This window comes from Strix aluco, chromosome 4 (genome assembly GCF_031877795.1).
Source record: "Strix aluco isolate bStrAlu1 chromosome 4, bStrAlu1.hap1, whole genome shotgun sequence".
NCBI classification, from domain to species: domain Eukaryota; kingdom Metazoa; phylum Chordata; class Aves; order Strigiformes; family Strigidae; genus Strix; species Strix aluco.
The window spans coordinates 106,058,563-106,079,444 of NC_133934.1; the positions used below are offsets into that span (position 1 = coordinate 106,058,563).

The window sequence follows — 20,882 nt, forward strand, 5'->3', positions numbered from 1 at the left end:
TTCTGGCAAATGGCCACACTGCAGTAAAACTTCCTGTTATGAAAACAGCTGGCTTGAAAAGAGAAATATAAGGTGCCCTTTGAAACCAAACATGCTAGAAGCAGCTAGCAAAGGCAGCAGCAAAAGAGTGATGGATCTGCATCAGTTTAATGCTCAGCTACTCCAGCCAATGCTCAGGCAGGAGCTATCTGAGCCCTGGCAGGGGCCAGACAGGTTTTTGCCCAGGCTCCTGTATATCCTCCAAACAGCTTTTTGCTGCATTCCAGTCAGTACCAAGGACTTTGTCACTTTTCAGAGGACTTGGTTAGGCCATGACCCAACAAAGCTAAAGTAGAGGTTGTGGGCCTCTACCCTGTAAGTTGCAGCCTGTGAGTGTTGAATGGAAAAGGCTCCATCTCTGTGCAGTCCTGGGCTGAAACCCTTCCTGGTCCCTGCAGGAGATGGGCTATTTGATGTTCCTGACCCTGGTAGCATGTGTCCTCTCCAACCACCCCTTAGCAGAGGTACAAATAGTGCCATGGGACAGGCGGTCCTGCTGGACACCTCTCAGGCTGGTGCATTACAACGGCATCTCCTGGGCAAGGACAGGAGCAGTGGGCACATGCCCGGCACAGCCCATGTTGCTGCATGCCAGAACGGTGCTTCCAAACCCAAAGAGCAATGGTTGTACTTGTGGCAATGTCCTCCCACTTGTGTCCCCTTCATGCAAGGGCTGGTAATGCAGATTTGCTTGGAAAACACAAGGGATGCTTCTCAAAGGTCAGGCAGCCACCTCCTGGCCATCCCACACCCACATAGCCTGTGCTGGGTGCTCTGTGGGCCACTATGAGAGCAGAGCTGATGGTATCATGTACTTCTGGGACAGGGCTTGGGGCCAGTGGTGCTGGCGATGGATGTGAGAGATGTGAGACTGCTGCCAGCCCTGTCTCCCCCCGGTCCAGCCAGTCCTTAGGCTGAACCCCTAGACCTGATGGGTGGGCACACATGCACACACCCCCCCCTCACCCACACAGCCAGCCCCCCCACACCCCCTTGCCCCTCTGGATGCCTCCCATAGCTGTTTTGAGATGGTCTCCACAGTTGCTGGCACGGGGCACAGGAGCCCTGGAGGACCACAGCCCTGTGGCAGCCGCTGGCACGCAGACCCCTTGTCCTACTCGCTGGCTAGTCCGGCCTGAAGTTCACTGTGCTCACATAAACCTGCCCGCGAGATGCTTGGAAATAAGTTCTCATGAGCCCGCGGCCAGGCTGCTGCGGTGCTCGCGTACCGGGGAGCTGAGGGGTGCGGGGACCCGCCAGCCGCCTGCGGCCGACCTCCCTCTGCCCGCTGCTCCCCGTGCCGGTCCCTCTCTGAGCCACCGCGGCCCCGCCATTTCCCGCTTGCGGCCATCCCCTCAAACCACCCCACGGGCCGTGTTCCCGCGGGCCCCGCTCCTCGCTCTGGGCTCAGGGGCAGGCGGAGGCGGCGACGGGGGGAGGCGGCGGGGCCGGGGCCGCCGGCAGGAGGCACTGCGGGGCCGGCGGGGAGCGGGGCCGGCGCGGAGCGGGGCCGGCGCCGGCTGGGCTGCGGCAGCCGGGCCCGGGGACGCCCCTCGGGGCTGAGCCGCTGTTCCCCCCCCCTCGGCCCTTCTCCGGCTCCGCCACCGCCAGCCTGTGCCAACCCGGGAGTCCGGGTGCCTGCCCGGAGCGCCGGCTTTGTCTGGAGGGGTGCGGTGGGAGTGTCCGCCTGGAGCGCTGCCGCCAGCGCCGGGGGCACCGGCACAAGGCACGGCCCTCGCAGAGCGGGGCTGGAGGAGGCCCGCCCGGACGGGCGGAGGGCTGGAGCACCCCGCCTGTGAAGAAAGGGCAGGGGAGCTGGAGTGGCTCAGCCTGGAGGAGAGAAGGCTCCGAGGAGACCTTGTTGCAGCCTTGCAGTGTTTAGAAGGGGCTTATAAGAAAGATGGAGAGGGAACTTTTACCAGTACCTGTAGTGACAGGACAACGGGCAACAGTTTTAAACTGAAAGAGGGTACTTTTAGACTGGATATAAGGAAGAAACTTTTTATGATGAGGGTGGTGAGGCACTGGAACAGGTTGCCCAGAGAAGTTGTGGATGTCCCCTCCCTGGAGGTGTTCAAAGTCAGGTTGGACGGGGCTTTGAGCAACATGGTCTAGTGGAAGATGACTCTGCTGGTGGCAGGGGGGGTGGACTAGATGATCTTTAAAGGTCCTGTCCAACCCAAACCTTTCTGTGATTCTATGGTTTGTGGTGCCGTCCCACAGTGTCAGATGGTTCTTCTCAGACACATGAGCCTGCCTGGTGTTGCTGGTGCTTCCCAGCTCAACAACCAGGACCACCAGCAGTAACTCTCAGGGTGCCAGCAGTGCCCTCCAGCACATGCCTGTCTTCTGTTTTGTGAGATCCACATTCAGGTCATAACCCTTGTGCTCCTGCCTGCACTCCCCAATTCAGGCAGGAGCCTTCCCCAGGTCATGATGCCACATCTTTCCTGAAGACCAGGCAGATGAGCCCCAGCACATTGCCATTTCTTAGATGCCTGTCCCAGTTCCCTGATGTTCTTCACCTAATACCCCCAGTTCCCTCTGCAAAGCCACTCTCACCTCTTCTCCCTCAGGGAAAAGTAGGTGCCACTTTGCCCCAAAGCATCAGGCCTGAGGTGGTGCAGGAGTGATGGGCAGAGGGTTCAGCTACAGTAGGTTGGTGTGCAGCAGGAACCCGGTTTCCCCACAAGGATCCTTGGTCTTGCTAGCTCCTTCTCTGTCTTGAAACCAGCTCATCCCAGAGCAGTCAGGCAGCCCTTTGTGCTCCCCAAGGCTGTGGCTCCGCTCCTTTCCTTTCTTCTTCACCCTCTCCCCACCCGCTGGCCCTGTGTGCTGCCCTGGGGACAAGGCCATCCAAGCCGCCTGTCACTGGCAAAGGGTACTTGGAGGCCATTACTTTGCAGTTTCTCATAGTATTGTTCTCACTTTGTGTTTGAAAAACTGCCTCCTCGCCCTTCTCGGCAGGGGCTGAGGGCAACTCCGTGACACTGCGGTAAGTGGTATTAACTAACCTTTGCCAGTGACCTGCCTCTCTTGTTTCATTTTGAGCCAAGGGCAGCAGGTATTAATTTATCTTTGTCCTTATTGGTTCTTCTACTCAACTTGCTGGAAAACAAGCCCCAGAAATCCCCAGCCTTGATATTTACCAAGAGACACGGAAACTGCTTTGATTACCATGGGTGCCACAGTGCACTGAGCGGTGCTGGCACCTGCGTGGCCCACGGCTGGGTGGCAGGACTGGAGCTGGGGAAAACTCCTGAGCTGCCAGGATGATCACAGAGAAATGAGAAAAACCAAACACTGCTTCCCTGAACCTGGAAATATCACCTGATTCCCTGCGCCTTTGTGCAGCTTTTTTGTGATAGTTGGTTGCCAGTGATTGGAGTGTGGGGGCAAGCTAGTGGGAGGCAGGCACCAGCTGTAGGAATGGGACCATGGGCATCCCCTGGCCCCATGGAGGCACCATGCTCCTGCTGGGCTAAAAGACTGCCCCAGAGGGCAAAGCTGGGTGGGTCACTTGTCCCTAGTTAAGGGTATGAGCCTCCCCACACCGTGTGGTTGGTGGGGTGGCAGAGGACATCTCCCAGCTGGGACATGGGGGCAGGCAGGGTGGGTCCTGTCAGAGGTGTAGCCAGCCCCGCTGTCTGGGAGCTCACTGACAGTGGCTCTGCCACCAACCCTTTCCATCTGAGGAAAAAACCCTTCTCTGCAGCCAGGAGGTCTCCCTGGCTCTCGCTGAGCAGAGCCGTGGGAAGGGCTGGCACCCGTGACAGCACGGCTGGGGTTTGTCTTTTCTCTGCAGCTGAACCCCCTGGAGCAGAGGCCCGGGAGCAGCTGCTGGGAAGGGCTGGCTCCCCCACTGTGACCGGGTTTTAATTACCCGCACAACCGGTGCCTACGATGCTTCCCCAGGCCTCGGCACCCGTGGCAGCCTCGGTGGCTCTGCCTGCACGCAGCTGGGTCTCCTGCCCAGCGCAGGCACATTTCAGCTCCTCGCAGCACACATGGGGAGAGGGCAGAGGAGGAGCTGGGGCTGGAGCTGGGACTGGCAGGGAGGCACAGAGCAGCTTGCACAGGCCAAAACTGGGCTCTGCAGCACAGGCATCACCTGGGTCTGAGTTTGGGTTGGAGCTTGGCTGCCGGTGCAGTGTGTGGTTATGGGATGAGAGAGCTTAACATCACTGAGCCTTTGGGTTTGTCTGTCAGGGCGTGCAAGAATTTAATCCAAATTTGCTAAAGCAGTGGGCTAGCGTGGTGGTGTAAAACCCTCCACCAGATGCCCTGCTGCTGAGTTAAAGTGGGTTTACTTTGGTTTGGCTTTTTTAAGTGGTGTGATGGACTCAAGTGTCCTCCAGGCTGGGGCATGCATTTGGCAGAGCAGGCAGCAGGTAATACTGACTGCCCACGGCAATAAGCTCTGTGAGCAAAGCCTGCCCAGGGGTGAGGGGGTGAGCCCAGTTGTACCAAGACCACTTTAATTTTGAATAAGAGCATCTGCCAAGGGGTTTATTGCACTTCAGTCGCTTCCAAGTTTGATATAGCTTAGCCATTCTGAATGTTGCTGTGCAGACAGGCTCTCAGTTCCCCATTGGTAAAGGAATGGCTTTTCTCTCTCCAGCCTTGTGTCCAGTTGTCCATGCACAGAGTATGAGCAAGGTGCCATGGGGTTTGGGGAATGGTTAGCCCCTGGGGAGGAGGAAAAGCTCTTGTCAGTCGAGGCAGGAGATGGGTCACCATGGGTAGGACCGACAGCTCAAGGGACTCTGCCAGACAAAAAGGCCCCATGTTAGCAAGCTGATGAGCTTTTCCAGCGCTGGCTCCCAGCACTGTGAGCTGGAACTCGTAGGAAATACCAGCAAGAAGCTACTTCCAGAAGCCCGTGTGGGTCTCAGCAAAAGCAGAGTTTGGGTCTGTGTGACAGCAAGGTTTCACTGCAGCCTGTCACGTCTCAGATGAAGCTTCAGGAACAGGATTCTTTGCCAGTAACCACCACCTTATGCTGATGTTATCTAGTTTCTGCAGAATGAACTTGCTGAGTTGTCATCTGTGGCGTAGTCAGGGGAAGTCCTGACTCCTGACACTGCAGTTCCTGCCTCTGCTTTGCCATGGCCCCAATTCCAGCAGCATCATCCCGGCTGGTTGGATTTGCTGGACATCTGCCTGTGCTGAAATGGCCAGGGGTTGTCAGGAGGAAGTGGGCAGCAAGGCTTTGCCACAGGCTCATGGGATCCCAAATCCAGGGAGCCTTTAGGCAGGCTAACACGTAGTTTCTGGCTGAGGATGAAATGGCTACTGACAGCTCATTGCAAGGTGATGCTGAACACCTGGTGACCAGACAGTTAACAAGAGGGGGTTTGCACTAGAGCTAATGTGTGGGTATCGGCAAGTGCTTCTCAGTACGTGGGCTACCGGCTTCTGCGACAGAGGCAAACTCCGTGGGTGCCAGGCAGAGTCACTGCTGCATTACGTAGATGTTTGCCGAGTGAGGCATCCCTTTTCTTCTGTGCAGACCTTCCTTGTAAGCAAAGTGACCTGATTCATTCACCAGCTCCAGCCATCAGATGATGGATGAGTGGCTAAGCTAGTCAAGATGCTGGTGCCTGCTGGCACTGCGGTGTGACCAGGCAGGACGATGGCATCCCATGCTGCCAGCCCAACAGGTTGGCAAAACCAAACTCACTGGTTCAAACAAACTCCCCTGGGTGCAGGCTCAAGGTGTTTGCTGTGTCTGTGAGGGAGAGGTGCAGACTTGACTTAAATGTGGCTGCAGGCACCTGCTCTGCTGCCCATAGGACACCTGCAGGTCACTGGCTCATGTGCACAAGTTTTAGGAGCAATGCAAGCTGCCAGCATACCCTGCAGGGCTGCCCTGTGTGTGACATGGAGCCTTGTTCAGGCAGGGCTTTGGGGCGCATTTCTTCACCTGATAGCAACCATCCGCTATGGCTGCAAGGGCCGGGGCTGCTCGGTGGCTGGGTTCATGCACCAGCAGCACCTCAGCATTTCTCCTAGCCACACTCTGGAGCACTCCTAATGACCAGCTGGCACCTAGGTGGTTTAGGTGAGAGTGCCAATGGGTTCAAGGCTGTGCTCCAGATTCAGGCTAGAGCTACCCAGGGTCCTGCTGACTGTGCAGCAGTGGGAAAAGGAGGATGGCTGCATGAGGAATGGGATGAAGAAGAGTACAGCCATCCTTTATAACCGTAATGCCATCATAGAGATGGCTATGGGGCAGATTTCCTGGGGTGTTGCTTCTGCTTGCCCCACTGTGAAAACAGGAGACATCCAAAGATGGGTACTGACCTAAATTACGGCTGCAGGAAAATTTCCCTATGCAGAGACTAAAAGTCCCACAAGATTAGAGCGGAAACTGGTGAAATGCTGTGCGATAGAGATGTGCAGAGCAATGTCTGGCTTAGAGATAAGTCTGTTCCTCTGCTCACCCCCTCACAAGATGTTCAAAGAAATGGAAAGACAACTCATTTCAAACTGGTAAATTGACACACTTCTCAGAGCCGGCAAACTGGTTTGTGCAGGTGGACAAGATGCCCTGTTGGCCAACAGTTTCAGATGGCTCACAAGGGATCCGTTATTGATACGAAAAACAAGGATACCCAAAACTCAAGTCAAAAATGGCTTAAAAAGACAGAAGATGGCACGATTCTCACACACCTACTTTGGGGTTCAGATAAAGAAAGGTGGGAAGGAGTTTCTGTCTTTTTTACGTCCCCTCTTTGAAGCCAGTGTTGGCAGTTGTTAGTGACGGAAGGAGGACTGGCTTTTCAAACCAGTGTCTTGCAGCAGCACTGCTGGCACAGCTCTTAGGGTGCAGCACTTCTCCCTTGTTCTACCTCCAAAGCAGTGTTGGGGATGAGGTGCCACCAAGAGCCTGCAGGTCAGCTGTGTCTGGGCACTGGCGCTGGCAGCCACTGCCAAAGCCACAGGAAAAACAGCCATGCCCTGGGAGGCTGGCTAAAGAGCACCTCTGTCATGCTGGGGCACCGAAATGAGAGGGCGCAAAGCGCAGGATTGGTGGTCATCTGAAACTGTCCCCTCTCCTTCCCTTCATCCGCTGCTCTGAGCCCCCTGGGAAACTTGCGGGGGTTCACAAACCCCCTGAAATAGTCAGCACTAAGCAGGTCCTCCCTCGTGTCCAGGCAGTGGACCATAAGCCTCCTTCCTCGTGTTTCTCTCTAAAAGGTGTTGAGGAACCCTGAGCTGGCCAGGGGCTCTGGGGGACAGACCAGGCACGTGGCAGGGGCTCACCTCTGCCACTGACTCCCCTGGCAGCCCGCTCTGGGACGGGCTCTGTCCCGGAGAGCTGCCAGCTGGTGAGAGCCGTGCATGTCAGCTGGTGGATGTGCCAGCCTGGGCCAATGCAGCGCCCCGGAAGATGTGGCTTATACACATTTGTGTGTGTTTTGATAACTCTGCCAGTGCAGTACTGCTGATCAGCACTGCTTGCACAGGCACCAAGTGTACTTTCTGCACAGCTCCCCTGCCCTTTCTTTCACAGCTGATCTGCTCCATGCTGCCTGTCCTCCCCCGTGCCGCCTCCGATGTGCTGCACTCCAGCACTGCTTGTACGAGCACCACGCAGGCCCCGGGTGCAAGCTCACTGCATGTGCGCCCATCGGCACAGCTACTTGTGCTGAACACCTCCTCCAACCACGCTGTGTGAACCGAAGGGTTTGGGAAGTACTTGTTCCCACCAAATGGGGTGGGGGGGAGGGATAACCAGTGTATACACCACCCCCCAAGCCAAAAGTGAAGCAGATCCCATTGGGGTGGGATTACAGTACTAGCATGAGTGCTGTTCACAGTCATCTCCTGCTGAGATGGGTGTCTTGGAGTCTAGCTGCAAGAACATGCCCTAAATAAGCTGTACTCAATCCCTGGGAGGCTTGAACATGTCTTATGGTGGTGGGTTGTGTTGAAGAACATTTTCCTCTGAATGGAGTCATGGAGCAGCCACATAATACACTCAAGAGTCATGTATTAATTTAAGAGACAAGTAATGTGTTCACCCCCACCCCCATACCATGGGGCGGGCATGGCTGCAACCAGTGCCCAGTGAACATCAAATGCCCCATCAGGCTGTGGTCATCCCCTGGGAGCACAATTTTTGCTGCTTGGTTGCTGTGGTTGGATTCGCTACAGCACTAGCAGAGGCCCAAGGTTGGATCCTGCTGCCACAGTGAAAGGGCTATACAGCCACATGTGTCTCCTACTCTTGTAGAACCTGGAAATGTGCACGCTGGGCAACACAAAGGAAGCTGGGGCTATGGCCCCTTACCAGCACCGGTAAGTATACCGGTGGATCAGCCCTTCTGGTTAAACGGGTCACTGCTCTTCCTCTTTGGGCCTTCCCCATCATCACCAAACGAGACTGCCACCGAGATGAGTCAAACTGTCAGACAACATCTGCACCCTCCACACGCCCAGTCCATGCGCTTGGATAGTTCAACCGGTGGGCTCAGCCCAGGCAGCGGAAGCAAAGAAGCCCTGGTTGACTGGGGGGGGTGTCTGGCGGCCGAGCCTTTTCAGTGCCCCAAGCATGTATGTATCCAATGTGGCTGGGTGGACCAGTTCATTTCTGACCAGATCCCAGAAACTAGACAGGGACTGTGAAGACAACAGTGAGAGAAGGTTTGGCCTTAAATGGATGTACTCTACTAGGATTTGGGATCTGCTGACCCGGAGAGTCATGTAAGTGCACATCCGAGTACTTGCTCATGAGCTGCTAAATCCTTGCCAGGAACAGATTAGACGTTGCTCAACTAATTACCCAACCAGTAAAGGACAGGAGGAGACTGTGGTTCATCCCTTCAATAGCTGGGGTGAACTCTAAGTATCTGTGTCTTGAGACTCAAACTTCTGTATCTGTTAGAGGTCAGACCCTGACAACCTTCTGACAACCCTTCAGCTGAGAGGCGCTGGCCAGGCTTGCTCTTCCCCTGCAAAGGGGTCACACGGACCCCAGCTACCTGGAGCTCTGTCCATATCTGGAAAGCTAGCACATCTGGTGTTTCCTTTCCATAGTTTCCTTATTTTAAAACATAGACATAAAGCCATTATTTTAATGACATTCAAAAAAAATATTCAAGTGGCAAAGCCAAGTACTGAAGACCTAGGAATTGCCAGAAACGGGTTTGCCTGGGCAACCTATCTTCAGCTGTTTTGTGCATATGTTCACCTCCTGCATCTTGCCCTGGATTGCCACCCCTCCAGCACGCAGGCTGGACCTCAGCTGGAGGGACTGATGAGCTGGTTAGCCAGGCTGCCTCCTTTCTTAGCAGGGCTGAGAAACTCCAATCCAGTCAGTGAAGCAAGGGACTGCAGAAAGAAAGGAAGGTGTCCTGAGCAGACACTTGGTGCCTCCCTGGAGAGCTGGGTCTGTGTCTGCCCCTGCCTCGAAGTTACTCTGTGAGTCGGTGAGCCGCATAAGCAAGAGCTTTCACAGGAGCAGACACATCTTCCTCATTTGCCGGAGCTGATTTACAGAAGTGCTAAAAGTTTGCAGCTGCAGTCGGACATCAGGAGCTGAGGTTTGGTTAAATAAAGTGCTATATAGAGCCAAAACCACTGAAAAAAATTAGATTCTAGTTGATTCAAACTGTATGTACAAAATGAATGAGTACTCATGATCTAAATCTCTCTTTGTCTCTTGTTTTACAATTGTTAAATGGGATAACTCCACCCCTGCACCTGAAAAGGTGGCTGGCAAAACAGCCTCATTAATAGCCCTGGAGCACTCAGTGTTGAAGCGATGAGCACAACAAAGAGTCTGTGAAGAAATGGAAAAGCAGGATATCAAAGCAGGCTCTGACCACAGGACAGTGATGAAGGTAATGCAGCTGTCCCGGGGGGGCAACTTTTGTGGATCATGCAGTTATAGAGCCTATCATGTTATGTGGCACAAGGGTGTAAAGGCAGCGTGCTTAAGGGAGCTAATTCTGGGATTTCCATACTTCTGTGTGCTTGACTTTTACAGTCCTTGTCATTTATCAAACATTCAGGGTGTATAGTACCTGTTTCCTGTACATTGGTAGGTTGTGTCCAAGAAGGACTGAAAGTGTTGGTGTGATGGGTGTTTACTCTCTGCTAGGTGGGATGAATTTGGTGGGGCTATGCTCGAGCTCTCCTGCCACAACCTCGCTCTCACAGTCACCCAGCTCAGCTGAGGTGAAATAGCCCTGGTGATGGAGACAAGCCATCCTGTCTGCCAGGGAAGTTGCTCACATCGCAGACAGGACCAACACGTGCTGACAGAGTGGGACATGGCAAAAACTTGTCTGGTAGAGAGCAAGGATTTTGTTCAACACTACCATTCACTTAACATCTCTTAGCACCAAATTCCACACAAATGTCTTCAAACTCATGAGGAATGAGAAACAAATTGTTGCAATTGTCCAAATATTGTAAGAAATTATTTGCATAAAATGCTGCATGCGAAGTAGAAACAACCTCGGTGGTTTACAGGAGGCTGAAGTTGGTAGCTGCTCTAGATTGGATTTTTAAATAGCACTATGCACTGAATGGTCATGCAAACAAGACGGGTGAGATGGATGGGGTGAGATGCAGTTTCGAACGTTGCTGCTGTAAGCCTGCAGCAGGTGAGACGGCTGGAGCAGCAGGTTTACAAGGAAACTCTACCAACCACCTGTGCTGAGGAAGCCGTTGGGACAGGTGGGATGTAAGAACATTTCTGGGCTTTGGAGGCAAAGGGACTGCCTGCAGTTAAGGCTGAGAAATGCCCTGTGTGCTCTCTAGGCTCTGAGGAGCCCATCTTAGTAGCTTTTTTTTAAAAAAAAATTTCTTTATTTAAACCCTGGAAACATAACTAACCCATCTTAGAGGCAGGATTCAACCTGGATCCTTTCCAACAGAGGTTTGTTCCCAGCCACTTCATCGGAAGGGGCTTGAATAACTTTCCTGAACTGTCCATCCCAAGGTCTTCCTAACCTCATCTTGCTTCGAACCTTTCCTGCTGCAGTTGGAGCCCAGGGCTTCTTACCCTGCACTGGCGGCACAGAAAACAGCTGACCACCCTTTCCATTACAACATACCAAAGACTGCTCCTTCCTCCCCACCCACTTCCCACCCCCAAGACTTCTCTTTTCTAGGCTAAATGGTCCCAACTTCTTCACTCCTTTCTCTTAGCACAAGATTTCTGTGTATTTATCCTTTGTATTGTTTTCTTCTGGACCTGGGACTCTGAACGGTCCTGACCCTGCACAGGCAACGCAGGGAAGTCAATCTCCTGTCTTGCACCCAGCACCCCAGGCCAACAGCCAGCCCCTTTGCGACACCTCTGCACTGCTGGTGAACTTCAGTTTACGATGCTCTGCAACCCCCAGATTTTTCCCTGCCATTCTGCTGCCCAGTCGGTTATTCCCCAGTTCTTCTGCCTACATCTCGCTTTGCTTTACATTTGCATTTGTTCTTGCTGAACTGCATCTTGCTGATTTCAAACCATTTCTCTGGCAGTCAAGATCACGCTAAGCCCGGCCCATGCAGACAGTCTGTTCCAGAGAGAACAGGACTCCCTTCAGCACTGCTGTTATTCAGAAGGGACAAACACAGAACTGAATGGCCCCATCCTTCCCCTAAAAACCTCTGGAAATATGGCTGCTTCATCAAGCTGTCGGTATAGCAGTAACTTGTGAGTTCATCCAGTGCCACTGACAGCAATTTCACAGCTACTGTGATTAAGATCAAGAAACCTAAATGATCCCAGAGAGAAAGTCAGGGGATGTTATTCATGGTGTAAATTTAGTCACCTAAATCAAGCACAGAGACTAGGAGGCTGGGTTCTGAGGCTCCCGTGACAGCAGGGGAAAGGGAGAGCCTGGGGAGGAACAGCAGGATATCAGCTCCCTGTGTTTTGCCTGGTCAGGGCAGCACCCAGAGAGCCATGTGCAGACGCTGGTGGAACCACACTGATGGTTTCTGCTGCTCTGGCTTGGGAGATAGCAGCTCTCTCTGGAGAAACAGCACAGGGCACTGCCTATGAGGAGGCAACATGGGTCCTGCCCAGCCCAGGGGAGCTCTGTGAAGACTCTGCCCACCTTCCCACCAGGAGACACTGGCTCATTTACAGCACACTTATTCATTGCTCATAAGTGACAGGAATTCATTAGCATCATAGCCAGCTTAATGGCGAGGAGTGTGTTTGGGCTAGGAGGGAAGAGGGATGCTCTCTTACTCCCACTCAGCAAGACCAAGTGTCCAAACCTTGTCCTAAAATGTCATGCTCTCCTGAGATTTCTTCATCAGCTGTTAATAAAAGCCCAGTGCTGGGCAAAACAGGGTGCAACTCAAAACTTTCATCCTTGGATCAAAGAATAGCCTTTCCCATAGCCACGTTCTGGCCAGTTTTGTACTGACCATCCAGCTCCTGCCGGGACACCCAGCTTCCCTGCACCGCCTCCTGCCAATGCATCCGCCGCCTTCCCGATCATCTCCCTTCAGCTGCTCACCTTGCTAGATACAAAAGGAGGGAATTCAGCTTATGTGCCCAATAAAGGAACAAGGATATTTTTCCCTGAGGAAGGAGCTCCCTCTGTCCTGCCCTGAGCAATAGCAGCCTGTAGAGCAGAGTGGGCCAGGCAATCTCTGAGGCCCGCTCGCCGGCAGAGGAGTGTGGTTTTCCTCGGGAGAGCAGGAATCCAGAAGTGTGCTTCCTGGAAAGGAAGTGCCGCACGGGGTTGCAGAGTTCAGAGGAAGTGTAGTGATGCAGTGAGCAAATGGATGCTTCAATGGTTGTGCTGCTAGCTGGTGCCTTGGGAGGCCTGAACTTAACTCCCCGCGAGCCCCTCGTCTCACCGCTGTCCTCGGCTGCTCCATTCCTGGAGCCGGCTGCGCCAGAGTTGCTCTGCCTGCTACAGGGCTGCTGCACTGCCACGAGACGGGGGTCCTCAGGGTGTCTCATGCCGAGCAAGCGAACCCCTGCAGACACATTCGAAAGTGTAGAGGATGCTAGCATTTCCTACAGCACGCTGACAGAAAAAATACACTCAAGGCTGTGAAGTGTTCAGATAATAGGACCAAGGGTAGCGCACCAATGCCGCAGGATATTTCTGAAGAGGGAAATGGGCCAAAACTGAGCAGTTTTGCTACTGGAGCTAGGCCGGGCAATTTCCCCGAGCCACCTAGCCTGTAGCCAGCCCCATGTGGTTCTTGCTTTTGGCCATGTTTGCCCCTGTGTTGGCTCCATGAGTGACAGGGCTGGGAAGAAATGTCAGCAATGCCCACACAAGTCTGCACGGTGCTCCAGGTGCATGCTCCTCTGTGTGTGTGCTTTCTGTGCTGCAATAAAGATGCAAACCCAAAGCTGCCAATACTTTTGCCAACTGCATCTCAAGTGCCCTTGCTGATGCCCTGCTGCTGAGACTTGCTCGCTGCTCCTGCTTGAGGCAGGAGAAACTCAACCAAAACACCAATATGCAACAAAAACCAGTAAGTAGGAACTGGGAATTGCTTCTTTCCACAGGAGTCGGTTACTGTGGATGGGTTCATGGCTGTTTCTGTATCTGCTCCTCATGGCACATACAAGAACTTAGCTGCTCCAAAGACATGTGCTCCTGTCTGTGGATGAAGAGCCTGTTGGCACATGGCCTCAGTTCATCCTGCTGGCTCTGGTGACATGAGCAGATCAGAAAGCAAATGGCTCCCACTTTGGCACTCCCTGCTCCTGCACTGTCACCTCCAGAGCCACTAGCATGGGGTACCCTGAGAGCACTCCTGAAGCACTGCTGTCCCAGGGGCTGCTTGCATATCTTCAGCCTACTGAGGCTTGTACTAAGGATGGAAGTAGTGCCACAGAGCACAGACCAGGGGAGAAGGAAGGGGATGCAAAGCAGCTTCTCGTTGCTGCCATCTGCGTGGGCCATGCCCAAGTTGGGCATTGGCAGAGGGAGAATAGCAAGGAAACAACCTCCAATGTACCATAATGCTCCTGTCTCCCCATAGTCCTGTGCCACATCTTCTACTGCCATCTGTGGTGAGAGGGGCTAGAGGGGAGCAGGCAGGGAGTCGGGATCCCCACACGACAGTCTTACATCATCTGGAGTGTAGCCACGCTCATACCATGGCATAGAGTGAGAATTAGGTGTCAGGTTTAGCTTCTGGGTCCACAGACCATTATGTTTACAGCACTTTAATTTGTGTGCCAGGGTTGATATTCCCCTTATGGGCCAGTGGTGAGACACCAATGAATGTTTTAAAGCGTTAAAGAGCTTTGCCTTATAGAAAATACTAGTCCTACCAAAACCAGTTCAAATGTTCTATGATCCCAAGCCTTTCTTCTGAGCTGGGACTGGTGCTGTATCATACACATGTGAGCCAACTGCACAAACAGCGTTTACACGGCACCTGCAGAGGGTACCCGTCCCCTCCCCAGGACCCGCGTCAGTGGTGTCGGGGGCGGCGGGAGGGGGTGGGTGGGTTGTGGGAAGGTGGGTGGCTGCCTGGGAATTTCCCCAGCTGGGCTGGGGTGGCGGAGGCTGCCTGGGGCTGGACCAACCTCCTGCCTGCGCAAGGTTGGCATTGCACGTGGTGCCCCTGGAATTTCTGGGGCTCCCGGCAGCACCTCCTCCGCACTGCCCTCCTTTGAGGGTCCAGGTTTTGCAGCCAGAGCTGGGGCTTTTCTACCTTTCCATCTCTGCTGTTTGTCTCAGAGAAAACCCATCTCACTGTTTTTCAACTGCCTGAAGGTGTTTTTCGGGGGTTTTTCAGGCTATTTTGAAGCTCATTTTTCCCAGATGTGCTTTTTTTTTTCTTCTTTTTTTTTTTTTTTCTCTTTTTTCTTCTTCTGTAACTTTTCTTCTTCGCCTTAAAGTTTCCGGCCACGTGACTTTCAGCTTACATCCCCGAGGTTCTGAGAAACCACAGGAGGCTGAGACCTAAAGGGAAGGTGCAGAGCCTCCGAGAGGAGAGGCAGAGAAAGTGGCAGAGCACGGGGCAGGACAGCTTGCCTCCGGGTCGGACGAGAGCCAGGAAGCCAAGGGCCATCTCAGGGGGGACAGAGGAGGGCAGGGGAGAGGGAAGGGAAGTGACACAGAAGACAGACACACCAAGAGCACGAAGGAAGCTGAAGAGGCCCTGGGAGCCAGAGACAGGAGCCATGCCCCACAGCTCCGACAGCAGCGACTCCAGCAGCTTCAGCCAGTCTCCCCCTCCCAGCAAGCAGGTAAAGCGAGGACCCTTCCCCAGTTCTCCCCATCTGGAGAGTCCTTTGAGGTGGGCCATGAGTGGGCAGGAGGAAGAGTGGCACCCACCGCTGGCATTTTCACAGCGCAGTATGGCAGGGCTTTCTAGGAACGGCTGTGGGGAGAGGGATGTGGGGCTGAGCCGAGAGCCCCAGCCACCAACCTGGGTATGGGTGGAGAGAGGAGGCCAGGGGCAACTTGGGGGCCAGGACCCCTGCACATGGTGGGCCCTGTGGTACACACCGGGCAGGCAGTGGGCAGGAAGCTTCGGCATGAGAGTCGGTGCTCTGGTGAGGAGCCTGAGCATGCACCTCCTTGCCATGGACCGGGATGGCTCAGGGACAGCCCGCCTGCTTCCCACTGCTGCGGCAGCACTTGGGACCCAGAAAAGCCCTGCCACCTTGGGTCTGCTTTCTTTTCTGTTCAGCCTCAGAGGTTTTTCATCTCAGTAATGCTTGACAGAGAGCTTTTGTTTTTTTGGATGGACTTAATGGTAGGTCTTTTGCTGGCAGATACTGACACAAGTCTGAGGTATTCCCACCACCTTTTCTGGCTAAGCTTTATCATACCTGTCGTTTGTCATTTCTCTAGGATTGGCAACAATGGCAAGTACCTAAGACTTTCTCAGAAATCTTGGGGATTTAGGGCTTGCAACCAGGGATGGAGAGGCATCCTGGTAGAGAAGGTGACAAAGCACAGGGTGGGTAGGGACTGGGCTTTGTGCAGGATGTGGGAGCTTCCCTATCTGAGACATTTGTAGAGTATTGAAGGCAAGGATAAAATGGTTAAGTTCAAAGAAGAGAAAAGATCTTGGGCGGGGTGGAGGGGGGAGAGGATGTGGACAGACTGATGGGCTGGGAAGATAACTTTTGTGGCTGAGTTTTGTAGTCCTGTGGAGAAGCAGTGGTGTGAATGTCAGAGAGTCCACAAAAGAGGCAGTGCAATATGAAAATAGAAGATGAAAGAGTCTGTGTGACGGTTTCAACTGTCAGAAGGCAGCAGCAGGACCAGATCTCAGCAGAGAATGGCTGCTGTGTGAAGCTCGTGGCTTGGAGCCTGGAGACCTGTGCTCTCCCCTGCCCAAGTGGCTTGGAAGTGTTGCAGTCAGCATTGCAGGCGTTGCTACCAAGGGACTCCAGAAAGGAGCAAGCACAGAGATCAGTGAGCTGGAGCAAATGAGATCTGGGGAAAAACCAAAAGCTCTGAGTCTGTCTAGTTAAACAAAGCAGGGGCCCATTGCACTGTAAGGTTCTGCAACAAATAAAGCCTGAGGGAGAAGGGTGATGGAAAGGGTGTGGGACCTACAGGGATGAAAGGAGGAAAACACAGGCTGAATCTCTGGAAAGATATTTCAGCCAAGGAGCTGGAATGTCTGCCATGCTGTATCCCCACAGAGAGACGAGGAAGGGAAAGGTTGTCTGTTACGGAGAGAGTTCCTTACTCTGGTCCCTCAGCCATATCCTAGGCCTGTGTCTTGGTGAAGGGCGAGTGGTCATTTCCCAGCTGTGTTGGGATGCTCAAAGGTATCAGACTTGCCCCTCCTGGCAACAGGGGTGCCAAAAGCATCACACATCCCTGGGGTATGGCTTTATTCTGACGCTGAGGGTGTGTAACTTATGTCCTGTGCTTCAATGATGTTACCTGCTGTGTCCCCTTCTCACCTACAGCCCTGCAGGTGCAGGGTGAAGGAGGGGATGCTCCAGTCATTTCCATGTCTTGTTTCCCCAGGACTCTTCTGATGACATGAGGAAAGTCCAAAGGAGGGAGAAGAATCGCATCGCTGCACAGAAGAGCCGCCTGAGGCAGACCCAGAAAGCAGACACACTGCACTTGGTGAGAACTCCCACCCTTCCCCATCCCTGGTGCTGAGGGCTCATGTAGGAGACAGCATGCTTTTCCTGTGGGGACCTGGAGTGGAGATGCTCAGCTGTGTCAGGACAGGAAAAGTGAGGCTGGGGCAGGATGTAGGAGTCAGCACTCACAGCGAGAGTACATTGCCCAGGATGACTGCCACTGAAGCATTTAGTTTTGTAGCTAGTCTCGAATCCGTCTTTATCTCTCAGTCTGACATTACTGATTTCCTTTCCTAACATCCTCTGACCAGCTCAGTCAGAACCTATTTGAAGGCACAGGCTCACCCGCGATGACTCTCCCTGGGTTTGTGCTTCCTGCCACCACCTACCCAGTGGTGCAACAGCATACAAGGATGCTTTTCTGAGATGGTAGTGCTTTGTATTCATTAGTTTGGAAGATGGTGGAACGTGGAGCTGAATGGGCCATCTCCTCTGGTCTGTTCCCTGAGACACTACACAGTGTAGATAAATAAATATTCATTTTCTAGTATTTTAAAACGTCTCCATGGTAGCGCTTGTATCCCTGTCTACATCTGAACACTGTACAGTACCTGGAGGCTTTTCCTGTTGTTTAGCATGGATTTTCCCTCCTTTGGTTTCACCCTGCTGTCCCACTCTCCTCCTGTGGCACCATGGGCATCCCTGAGGCTCTTCCTAGTGTGAAGAACTAGGCATTTGCTTTTCAGGATGGGTGATCACTTCTGGCTGTGTATGTTTGGGCAGAAGTGTGGGGTCAATGTTGGAGCACAGGGGCTGGCCTCCTTTGCATTTTGCACGTTCGTAAGTGTAGTTCCATGTGCTTTGAGCCACTGGTGCGCGGGATGCAGGACACACAGCCTGCAGTGGGCAGAGACCATCTTTATCCCTGCACTGGGTTTGGCTGCCCTTTGAAAAGTGGTTGGCCTGCTGTTCAAAAAACCATCCTTTGACTAAATGGTCTTCATAATGCTCCAGATCCCCATTTTTGGGAAGAATTCTTGAAAAGCTGGTCTTGAACCTTCCTCCTTACATAGTGCCCTCAGTTCATGGTTGGAGCTGAGTTTAAGACAGAGATTTCACTCTTTTCTCAGTAGCTGATGATCCTTCTAGAACTGACATGGCTGTAGGCTGATTGAATTACATCTGTCAGCAGTGACGGCTTTGGGCGGCTGTGCCTGAGAGGGGTGAAGAGACACTCTTTCCTTGGGGTCGGTGCTCTCTCCAAGGTAGATACAGGCTCTGATCTTCCCCCAGGAAAATCCTGCCTAGCTGTGCACCAAGAAGAATTGGGCCGCTCTTCTTGGAGCAGATGGCAAACCAGTTGCTTACGAGATTACTACTGCTCAGCTAGCATTGATAGCACACGCTCCTTGCCTTCTCAAGGGAACAGGAACAGGAGGGCTAAGCCCAGTTTGGTTCAGATAGAGAGGATCCTAGCAGGCAGCTGGAGAAATGCAGGGAGGCAAGTAGAGGATGGATGGTGAATTTTTGCTAATGTTTTTCCAATTCCTGGTGGACAGTGACCCCCTGCTGCTCCTGGGTTCATTCCCTGAGTGCTCTTTGCCTTTGGTTGGCTCTGCATCAGGGACTTGGCTTCTCTGATGTGGTTCTGCCCAGAAGAGCATGGCTCAGCTTGAGCTATGGTGGTATGAAAGGAGCCAGCAGCTCCATCTGCCCCAGGGCTTTACAGCTTGTGTTTTGAGGGGAATGAGTCACAGGGAGGCTGGAGCTCCCAGCCCCTGGGTGATTCCCATCAGCCTACCAGTTTGTCGGTCTTGATTTCCAAACCATTTAGTCACATCTGAGAGATGCTTGTTTGCTGTGCAAGCTCCTCCTGTGACAGCCACTGTAACTGCTAAGGGGTGTGTTTCAACCTGTGCACAGAGAGTGGGCACTGTCAGAAGTCAGTGTGGCAGCAGAGGGGCGAGAGGAGGGGTGACGGGTTTGCTTTGCCAAGGTGGTGGTGCAGCCTTCCAGGGCCTCAGAACACTGGGTCCCAGTTTAGCTGTCTTGGCTGAGTTTGAAGAGCCTGCCACTGCATCCTCCCTCCCTCCTCTGGTCCTGCCCAGGCTGCTGGCTTCATGGTCAGTTGGTACCTGGGGTGCTCCAGCCTGGAGCTGGCTGCACTTCGGCAGCAGTAAAAGTAGCATAGGCTTCAGTGCTCTCGGGATTGTTGAGACAAGGCTGAGAATCATTATTAACTCCTTTGTTGTTATTCTCATTAATAACAGTATTAATTCAGTTCTTCTGAGGCCTTGGTTTCTCTTTTCTTCTGACTCAAGCATCTCCCCCTCCTCCCCACCGTGCCGCTGGTTTCCCCGGCTGCTAGCAGGAAGCAGTGAGTCTTTTCTTTCCAGGGCAATGACAGGTTTCCTGTGGCAGGTGGTTTTCTGGTTAAAGACGGCGGTTATTCAGTGCACCCTCCCCCCCGGCCAGGAGGCCCGGGAAGCGGCCGGGCGTCGTGTGTGTGCGTGAGAGGGAGTGAGAAAGCCTGGGCGGGAGCATGCCACAGTCACTTCTCGTAAGCCGGGGCTGGGGAGTGCGGCTGGGGCCGCCAGCATCGCACCCGCACTCGGCCCGGCCAGCTGGGGGAGGGGGGTTTGCCCAGGCGCGGCTCTGTGCCAAATTTACCGGAAACATGTCATTTTGGAAACTCTACGGGGCAGAGAGGCGCAGGACCGCGACCCTCGTGTCCCCAGCTCATCCCCGCGGCTCCCACTCTGAGGAAGCCCCTGTGGTTTTGTCTCCTCAGGAGAGTGAAGACTTGGAGAGGCAGAATGCTGCCCTGCGCCGGGAGATCAAGCAGCTGACAGAGGAAATGAAGCACTTTGCCTCGATGCTGAGCTCCCACGAACCACTCTGCTCCATCCTGACATCCCCTCCACCACCTCCAGAAGTGCTTTACGCCACACACTCCTTCCATCAGCCCCACATCAGCTCCCCACGCTTCCAGCACTGAGCCAGCCTGCAGGACGGCAGCCTGCCGGCTCCACTGATGGCAAGAAGCAACTTTGTGGGGCTCGCTTTTCCATCCAAGGGAAGAGGGACAGATGGACGGTCACCCCTTCTTCTAGTGACTTGCCTAAGACTTGCTCCCTGTACAGAAATGGCAGAGCCACCAGGAGGACCCTTTGGGCAGTTTCCAGCTTGGATCCTGGGAAGAGGAAGCATTCACAAAAAGGCACCATCCCCCTTCCCCAGTGCTTGCTTGGGGACACTTGCAGGAGCGTGCGGCACCGGCAGCCTCCGTGCGAGTGGCTGGCTGCGGCGTGCAATGGCTGGAGCTCCAGGGAGAGGAACGGAAGCAGGGGCGGAGGGGAAGGTTGGGGGCCACAGATTACCAGGGCAAAACTGGTTTATTTTTGTAAAATAAAGGTTGAAAATGCTTAACTCTTTGTTTCCAAAATAGGACCTGAGCCACTCCTAAGGCCCGGCATGACACGGTGAGGATGCAGGCAGAAGGAGGGGAGAGCTTGTACTCCAGGGAACAGCCCTGTGTGTGCTCATGTCTAATCCAGGACCAGCATCTGGACACCCACATTTAGAAGGGGGGACCCATGTGCATGGGCTGGACAGGCTGAGAACACATGGTTTGTGGGGTGATGGGGTCCCTGGGGGAGATGGGTCCCTCCTTGCTGGACCCAGCTAATGAGTCTGACATGCCACATAGCATCACAGGTCTCTTCCCTGCTGACCCCCTCAGCTCCCTGTTGCTGCTGGCTAGAACTCCACGAGTTCCCCTCGCACGTGTGGAAGTGCACTACCATATCATATCACCTCATGTGTGGGTCTTGGT

General features: G+C 53.8%; 1 protein-coding gene across 1 annotated transcript; it reads left to right on the top strand.

Moving 5' to 3' along the window:
* The first annotated feature begins 14,653 nt into the window (after positions 1-14,653).
* On the top strand, positions 14,654-20,414 carry BATF (basic leucine zipper ATF-like transcription factor). Its single transcript, XM_074821566.1, has 3 exons — positions 14,654-15,235; positions 16,983-17,087; positions 19,839-20,414. The coding sequence occupies exons 1-3, from the start codon at positions 15,170-15,172 to the stop codon at positions 20,043-20,045; spliced, it is 378 nt and encodes a 125-aa protein (XP_074677667.1). The 5' UTR covers positions 14,654-15,169; the 3' UTR covers positions 20,046-20,414.
* Positions 20,415-20,882: the final 468 nt, after the last annotated feature.

Coding starts and splice junctions, on each gene's coding strand:
- BATF (XM_074821566.1), top strand. CDS start 15,170: ATGCCCCACAGCTCCGACAGCAGCGACTCCAGCAGCTTCAGCCAGTCT. Junction 15,236..16,982: donor CTCCCCCTCCCAGCAAGCAG/GTAAAGCGAGGA, acceptor TTGTTTCCCCAG/GACTCTTCTGATGACATGAG. Junction 17,088..19,838: donor AAGCAGACACACTGCACTTG/GTGAGAACTCCC, acceptor TTGTCTCCTCAG/GAGAGTGAAGACTTGGAGAG.